Genomic DNA, 10,000 nt, shown 5'->3' with positions numbered 1-10,000 from the left:
ATTCATTTAAAGCAACTAAATGAATAAGTTTTATTAACATATACATACACACACACAAATATATATATATATATATATATATATATATATATATATATATATATATATATATATATATATACATATATATATATATATATATATATATATATATATATATATATATATATATAGTATATATGATATATATATATATATATATATATATATATATATATATATATATATATATATATATATATATATATATATATATATATATATATATATATATATATATATATATATATATATATATATATATATATATATAATATATATATATATATATATGTGTGTGTGTGTGTGTGTGTGTGTGTGTGTTATATATATTTATATATATGTGTATATTATAGTATACCCCCCCCTTAATATAATATATATAATTATATATATATATGATATATATATATATATTATTATATATATATATATATATAGTGAGTATGTGTGTAAATGCATACATTTTTAATAATAAAAATTTTACTCTATTTATGGGTGGTTCAGGAGGAGCAAAACAAATAGCATTAACTTATACATCTTGCAACTACGGTGGATGAATGTACAGTAAACTTCCGCTGTATCAGCCATAGCAATTCATCTAATTCCTGTTTACACACACACTCACACACACACACACTCTCTCTCTCTCTCTCTCTCTCTCTGCTCGTGGATATTGAGACCTATAGTTTCTATACTTACTCCGATCTCTGTGTTTAGTGTCTCTATGGTCATTCTTTCCTCCTTCCACTCATCAGATCTGTACCACACAATATTTTCACCAACTTATGTAACTCCGTTGACTCCGCCTGAATGTGTCATTTTAAGATATTTAGATCCATATACTCTCATATAATAACTTTCTGACTTACAGTGCTACACCTAATCAATAAATCATCGTAATAGATCCAAATTATGTTATTGCATTCATATTCTAAAGAAAATAATGACTTTATTTTTATAAAGAAGAGTGTTCTAAACAGTTCCCTGCATGATTCCTACTTCGGCTCATTCAAGCACTCATCTTCTCCTTCAGGGCGTTTGCAGATTGCTTGATACCTTCCGTGCTCTACCGATTGTGGCTCATCTCTTCTAACACGCTACTCCCACTCGTGACATTTATCTTTGAAACTCGCTTCAACTGACCCCTTTTATTCTTTCATTTCCCAAGTATTAACATTCCCTATTCCATCTCCCTAGTTTCCATGTAGCCCCATATCCTTAAATTTGCCTTCTCTTTTTTTCATATTTTTCTTGATTGGTTTATCCACATCCGCATATGATATTGATATATTTTAAATTATGCAACAGGGCCAAATGACCTCTTAATAATCATAATTAAGTCTGTAATTTCTTTATCCTAATACTTCTAGCTGAGAATTACCGTTGACCTACTCCTCTTTCAGGTCATTTACACACATCCATCTTCAATCCTGGGGTTTATTTTGACTCATCTTGTCTAGCATATAACAATCATACATTAAATTTATTCTAAATGTTTACGCATATTGATCAACCCTTTCCACTCGCCTTACCTTCTATGCAGGCATTCATTGTTCTATCTAATTCCCGTCTACTCGCAGAGCTTTATTCTTGCTCACTCCCATGTCTAAACTTCTCCTTTTACAAACACTTACATCCTTCTTCAAAACCATAATATGAAAACAAATATATTCTTTCTCTACCTGAAAGCTGAGTCGTGAGTATTGTTAAAAGACGATTGAGCCATGGAATCACTTGGTCCATCTAGACTGGTAGCAGCCACTGTGCTGGAGTCCCCATGGTTTTTGGATCGCCTGTAGTGCAAAAAATATAACTGTAATTATTTGTAAAAAATATTTTCTATTAACAGCTAACACTATTTTAGCCTCTACATGGTACATATTGTTAATTTTTGCAATGTATATATTATGAATATTAAGATATTTTATAGTCAGCAATTATACTGCAAAATATGTCTGCTTATTGATTTCAGTTCTGTATATATATATACCATTCTTTAATCTATATAAGAGAAAATTCAATTGGAGTGCAGTATTAAATCTCTGGCATGGTCTAGTATTTATTTCTAAGAGGTAGACTGAAACTACAACACAAATAGCTATTATGGTATATAATGGAACTTGGATGTTACTCACGTTCTTGGCATTGTGCAATAAGAAGGATTCAATGTATGAAGAGGGAAGTTCCCTTGCCCATGAACTTCTTGCCCTTGTTGTCTGGGCAGGTCCAGTAGATCTGGGTATGGATTTGAACTACCTAAAGAAACTTGAGACCCTGATCGCGCACAAGAAGACTGTGGGAGGATATCTTTACTATGGACTATAACATCCTTCCACCGTGCTCGATCTTCCAAAGTCGTTCTTGCTGCCCCAATTCCTGATTTGGGAATCTCTACATATGAAACGCTACTAGGAGCTGATGTGGGCACATTCATTGTTTGGCTATGATCTTTATGGTGACCAGAGCTTTTATCTAAACGCGGGGTTCCCCCACCACTACTACCTCCTCCCCTTCTGACCATCCATGGCTGTTGAGGTTGAGATCTTGGCGGTGGTGGATCATCAAGTTCATTGGTTGGAACAATATGATAACCTGCCATGCTATGGACATCTGAGTCAGATGCTCTTGAGGTCTGAGGAATGGCAGGTTTTTCTTCCTCGTGTTGTTCTGATTGTCCACCACTACGTAATTTACAATATAGAAGACTACACATAATGATAAAAACAAATGCAGCAATCGATATGCCCATGACCAGACCACTTTTAACATATGTAGTTGGCTCAACATTAGCCACCCTCACTTCAGCAACTTCGTGAGATACTTGAAGGGTTAGGTTGACTTCTCTATACCCTGCTCTGTTTTCTGCTACACATCGATATGTACCTTGATCTTCAGGAACTACACCTGTCATTGTCAGATTGGAAATATAAGAATTGTAATCAGGTAGGGCTACTTCAAATATAAAGTATCTTAGAGATTCGTTAGTATTTTGTATTGCACTATCTCCTGCTAACCACGTTATAGTAGTTTCAACCTCAGATTTAACTTGACAGACTAGTGTAACATTCTCTCCTTCAGAAGCAAGTACTCTTGGTGCAGCAGCAGTTACTTGAGGAGCACAGACAAACTCATCTGGGTCTAATATCTGCCAAGCCTGGCCCATTAGCCATCTAGGATGTGAACACGCTGGTGGTATAGTGGGGGTTACTTCATAGTCATCTAGCCATTTCTTTAATGCTTTTAGGTGGCAGTCACAGTGCCAATTGTTGCCATCTAGGTTCATGACTCGTAGAACTGTTAGCGGTATCATCTCGCTGACTGAGAGAGTGATGATTTTGTTTTCGGATATGTCAAGGACTTCAAGATAAATCAAATGTCGCAAAGCCCCGGGTTCTATTACAGTTATCTTGTTATGACTAATATCTAACTGTACAAGTTCAGGGGTAGGTAAAAAAGCAGTGGAAGATATGATTGTGAGAGAGTTATGAGCAATTCTAAATTCACGAAGGCCTCCCATATCCATTAGCGCCTTTGTCGGTACTGATTTCAGGTAATTATTGCTCAGATCTAGTTCAACTACATTCATCAACTTGCGAAAGGCCCCATCCTCTACTCTCATCAGATTACAGAAACTAAGCCAGACTTTCTGGAGATTCACCAGTCCTGTATATACAAAGGAATCTTTCGGTAATATCCTCAGATTATTGTGCCGAAGATCAAGTACTTGAGTAGAGGGATCTAATCCTCGAGGGATGTCAATAAAATGGGCATCTCGGCAGGCAACCACCTCTTTTCCATCCCGCCATTTACACTCACAGACCTTGGGGCAGCCCGATAGGACTAAGCCAATGGACAACCACAGGCACACTAGCAGCAAAAGTGTACTACCTCTGGACAGATAAAACCAACTTTTACGACCCCTTTTAATGATCATGGTCCGAGTAATTTCTATTTAGATATTCTTACACTAAGCCTAATTATATCTCCTTCAGGACAATCATTTCCTCACAGATATTCTACCTTTTCTTTTTCTCCGTGTTATTCATTAAGATGTAAGCACATTGTGGTGTTGTTATGCTCTTAAATCATGGATCGCCTCATGGGGATTTATATTTCTAACCAAGTGCATTTGAAGACTTAACATGACATGGTTAAAGCTATAACAGGCCATGTAATTCGGCGAACGGAGAATACGGAAGGCATGCTATTTAGTTAACCTCGTCATACGATTGACTTTACAAGCATTTAGGTGACTTTCCTTAAGCCTTCATTAGAAATTGTCTTCAGATATATTGTTGATTAACCCATGCAGGTAGCAGGTTAAACCTGAAATCAAGAACAAAGAAAACTGTAATTACAATTCTTGCTATGATTGTATAAGACATTAGAAATATTACAAAATCGTTTTAACCAATTATCATATGAATAATTTGGCAAAATCTGTTGTTGATTAAATGTAGATAATTATAACTAGTTTCTGTTGTTATAAAATGCATATCAACTCATGGTTATGTTCATAAATTTGCTGTAAAAATTTCTAACCAATAGTCAAGCATAGGTATATATTTGAGATTGCGGTTATTCCTACGTGAGTTATATTGATAAACTAAAAATCATCATAAACTGGTCTATGTATTTTGTAAAGCAAATACAATTCATGATTGAATATTATGCATGCTACTTTTGTTTGTGGTTACTTAAAAAATGAGATAAATGCACCGATTCTGGAATCTTCCTCTATTAGCATATATAAAAAAAAACATGAATTCTCCCTCTGTGATATAGCCTAAGACAGGGGTGCTTAACCTTTTGATTAGTCCAGACCCCAATGAAGTGCCCAATACGGTTCCATACCCCTTTGCTTAAGTCCACTTAAGTGTCATTTCTTAGCAGTATAATGTAACTTACTTGGTTCATACATACACAAATAGAAAAATATGTAAAATTTTATATAATTAATTATTTACAAAATTTACCCATTTATACACTGACATATTAAAATAAAAAATATGCACATATCCAGAGATTATGTCCCATACCCCATGCATGAGGAATACCCTCTGTTGAGAACCCCTGGCCTAATCCACGACAGGGCTTTAGACTTACAATCACCTTCCCTAGACGACTTAAAATCCGGTGTACTACGCATAAGGGAGAATATATATATATATATATATATATATATATATATATATATATATATATATATATATATATATATATATATATATATATAAACGTTGGTTAAAATATCCCTTAAATACCAGTAGGTCGATTAGAGTATATGCAATAAATGTTAATTTTATCCACAAGGATATTGAAATAATATATATATTTAAAAATTATATATATATATATATATATATATATAATTATTATATATATTATAATATATATAATATATATATATATCCTATATATGTGTGTGTGTGTGTGTGTGTGTGTGTGTGTGTGTGTGTGTGTGTGTGTGTGCATGTGTGTGTGTGCGTGTGTGGGTGTGGTGTATCGTTATCTTGTTTTAGAATGTAATTTTTCTTCCAAAGACAACGGTGATATTTACTTTAGAAAAAGCTTTTATAAAGGAAAACCACCTATACCTTTTGTGGTTCACGACGCAAGCAAATCTCTACTAGGAATATTTTAAAATGGAAATTTGCTGAGATCGTTGAACCTCGATACATGACTTTTCTAAAATAATAAAATCTTCACATATTTCGGTAATAATTTGTATATATTTCAATTCAAATTATAATGAACTGATTCAGCTAGTTACCGACAAAAAATCTGAAGCTAGATAATTGAAATTAAAAGTGAAATAGGAAAGTATGTGACTACAGTCATCGCCCCCTCCCCCCCCAAAAAAAAAAAACACAAGCAGCTTTTTTTTTTATTTCATATATCTATTTCTTCGTTTTAATAAATATTACACTGGATTCAACATGATTCATAAAAGACGATGATTGCTTGGAGTCTGATTAAAAACCAGAGGTTAGTCTCTATATAGGTCAACCACAGCTTATCTTGGTGCTTTGTTCCGCATATTATCAACTATATTAAAACAATTCGCTACACATAACTTACCTGTAGTAGAATTACATTCCAAAAATTACATGAAGCATAGACATTTTGAATTGAATCCTTAACTCCAAATAGTCTTTTCATTCTTCACTACACAAAGAAAAACCTTATTTGTTGAATCACTGACTTATCTAGAAATGAAATTGAATCCAGTTTGAAACAAAATTATGGAGATGATTATCTCTGTTATCTCAAATATGAAACTGGCTTCTTTGGAAAAAAAAAAAAATTAATCATCCTGAGCAAACCTCCAAAAATGAATTTACTTAGCGTGGTTGTCTGCACTGTTTCTTTGCAAAGATCATCTACGTAACTATTTATGTGGATACCGAAGTGCTTGGCTCTATAGCCAGATTTTCACTCATTTTCTCTGAAGTTACTGAAGTTGGAGGTTGCCACAGTCGGGTGTTCGAATCATCCAGGTGTTATTTCCGAGGTGTAGCGAAATGGGTATTAAATGACTTCGGGAATATATGAAATGTCATGGTGATGTGATAAAAAAAAAATTACAGACACACACACATGCACGTGCGCACACACAGACACACAAACACACACAGCATAATTTATTATTATTATTATTATTATTATTATTATTATTATTATTAGTGTTTAATTTTTTTTTTATTTTCACTGTGATCAGTATCACATTAGAGCTTTAATATTTTAAATTTTCGCATTTAGTTCTCTGGACCTGACCTCTGTAACCGCCTCAGATCCCTAGAATGATATTAATTTTATGTGATCTGTTTTTTCCCTTTTTTACTATTACCATTAATAATATTGTTTCCGTTACCATTATTATGACTAATATTTTTTGTACTTCTTCAACAACTGTTTGGATTTTGCTGATTATTATTTTTATTCATGTGTAATGTCTCAACTTTGTTTATTCCATGTATGTAGCCCTGAGCAGAATAATAGGTTATTATTATTATATATTATTGTTTTTTTTTTTTTTTTTTTTTTTTTTTTTTTTTGCTCTATCACAGTCCTCCAATTCGACTGGGTGGTATTTATAGTGTGGGGTTCCGGGTTGCATCCTGCTCCCTTTAGGAGTCCATCACTTTTCTTACTATGTGTGCCGTCTCTAGGATCACACTCTTCTGCATGAGTCCTGGAGCTACTTCAGCCTCTAGTTTTTTCTAGATTCCTTTTCAGGGATCTTGGGATCGTGCCTAGTGCTCCTATGATTATGGGTACGATTTCCACTGGCATATCCCATATCCTTCTTATTCTTTTATTTTCAGATCTTGATACTTATCCATTTTTCCCTCTCTTTCTCTTCAACTCTGGTGTCCCATGGTATTGCGACATCAATGAGTGATACTTTCTTCTTGACTTTGTCAGTCAACGTCACGTCTGGTCTGTTTGCACGTATCACCCTATCCGTTCTGATACCATAGTCCCAGAGGATCTTTATAATTATTATATTATTATTATTATTATTATTATTATTATTATTATTATTATTATTCATATCATTCTCTATAAAATGTGTAATAATGAAAAAAACTTTACAGTACAGTATCATGTTGAGATTCATAACAATAAAAAACATCAGGAATCAAGATGCTATAGTAATAATACTAACAGCATTATTACCATAATTATCTAGACGTAAGGCTGTGAAAATCCCACCTTTCATTTTTGGGTCGTGCATTCAGCTATAGTCGGGGTATTGATCACCAGTCCATTCGCTGAACTAAAGTAAAAGGGAGAGGAGTATAAAGCATCGTCAAAAAAAAGGACTTTATGAAAAGACTGTATGAAAAGCTTCCCCCCAAAACGTAAGGTGTAAATGTTACACAAATATGTATTCGTAAAGAAATGGTATTAAAAAGAATAAAAACAAAAGAAGCTGAAATATTCCAACAAACATCGCTTTAATGAATCTGCTTCTATTAAAAACATAGAAATCACTAGACATTCTTTTCACCATAATCAATAAAATTTCCAAATCATGCTATTTTTATCATGCTACATTACTGCAAGCCACGCAAACGTGCATGTAGTATCACGCTGTGCGTGCACTTCATATCCTTAGCATTTATGATATATATATATATATATATATATATATATATATATATATATATATATATATATATATATATATATATATATATATATATATATATGAATATTTATCACATCACCGTGATTCATATAAACTCATTCGAGCTACAAAGTCCTTCAATATCTTATTTGCTCTACCTTGGAATTTATATATTTTCAAATATGTACCGTAGGGGAATTTTTAGTTGATAATAATTCGTCCCCCCATGGGATCGAACGACCGTCCAGTGGATCGGGGAACGAAATCAGAACGGACAATGACGCTATCGGGTCGGCAAACAGAGAAGCTAATAAGTTTATATCGATTCTGGACCATTACAAATCACTGTCGATCTCGGTGTTTTCGTAATTAGAATCGATATGAAACCCCTTCAACCATGTTAGCTGATTCGATTCTATTTACAAAAACACCAAGATCGACGGTAATTTATAATGGTCAGAATCGATATAACTTATTTGACTCTCTGTTGGCCGACCCAATAGCGTCACTGTCCGTTCCGATTTCCTTCCCCGTCCACTGGACGGTGGTTCGATCCCATGGGGGGACGAAATTATTATCAACTAAAAATTCCCCTTCGGTACATATGTGCAAATATATCAATTCCGAGGTAGAGCGAATTAGATATTAAAGGACATTTGTAGCTTGAATGATATATATATATATATATATATATATATATATATATATATATATATATATATATATATATATATATATATATATATTCTCAATAATGATTCTTCATTAAAAGTACTTAGAATATAAAAAAATTCTGATATTCTACCTATATTACATTTTCCTACGTATACGTTGTAAAATCGGTGATCTGGTTGGCTTGGCCAGCAAGCAACCGGACAAGATTTTCTTAACATTGTTCGGAAGGTCTTGAGCGGACTTACCTCTTTGACTAACCAATACAGGCGTCACAATTGTAAATATAAGCGATACGAGACAAAAAGGTCTGAAGATAGTTTATCCTTACGCTTTAACAATGCTGGAACAGTGTGGTTGTTGGTAAATATTAACGTATTTAGAACAAGGATCACTTCTATAAGCCAGTTTAAGATACATAGTCAGTTTATCAACCCTTATTTATTTATGTTAACTTATTTGGATTAACATTATTTAAAAAAAATATTAGAAAGAAATTTTATTTTTGAGTCAAAGGAATGCCAGGAGCTGCAAAAAGAATATGTATTAAAGTCTGCATGCTATTTATTTTAAGGTTAGAGAATGTAGCACTTTGGAAATTCATTCCCAGACCGGTAAAAGTGGACTCTCTGAAAATGCTAAAATTTAAGAGTGACTTCCGGTACGCGGTAGTTCTCGTAAAGCTTAAATCTAAAAAGTTAAGAATATTATTTTCTTCACATTCCACGGTATACTGGATACAAGGGTGTTTATTATCCAAGTAAACATGAAACTGTTGTACGTGATTTAGGGGTCTAAAAACCAAAAATGTATCGTCAACATACCTGAAAGTAGAGATCCCATCGCGAAACTCAAATTTTTGTAGCGCAATTTAATGAATAGAAAGTAGTTATCGTTTTTGCATAAGTTAAGAAATATCTTAAAAACATTTCTTTGAAATATTTTTCACGTGATCAATGTTACACACACACACATACACACGGACATACACACACACACACACAGACACACACAGACACAGACACAGACACACGCACACACACACACAAACACACACACACACACACACACATATATATATATATATATATATATATATATATATATATATATAGTATATATATGTGTGAGTGCGTGTGTGTGTGTGTG

General features: G+C 33.3%; 1 protein-coding gene across 1 annotated transcript in view; it reads right to left on the bottom strand.

Moving 5' to 3' along the window:
- The window catches only part of LOC135208016 (uncharacterized), a 62,935-nt gene that overhangs the window by 11,144 nt on the left and 41,791 nt on the right, over positions 1-10,000 (bottom strand). Inside the window, exons 2-3 of the mRNA XM_064240120.1 lie at positions 2,178-4,368; positions 1,725-1,835 (exon numbers count right to left, since the gene is read on the bottom strand). Of these exons, the coding sequence (XP_064096190.1) occupies positions 1,725-1,835; positions 2,178-3,976 (1,910 nt within the window). The 5' untranslated portion in view covers positions 3,977-4,368. The remainder of the gene's footprint in view (positions 1-1,724; positions 1,836-2,177; positions 4,369-10,000) is intronic.

Source organism: Macrobrachium nipponense, chromosome 34, assembly GCF_015104395.2.
Source record: "Macrobrachium nipponense isolate FS-2020 chromosome 34, ASM1510439v2, whole genome shotgun sequence".
NCBI lineage: Eukaryota > Metazoa > Arthropoda > Malacostraca > Decapoda > Palaemonidae > Macrobrachium > Macrobrachium nipponense.
This window is presented reverse-complemented; position numbering and strand designations above follow the sequence as displayed.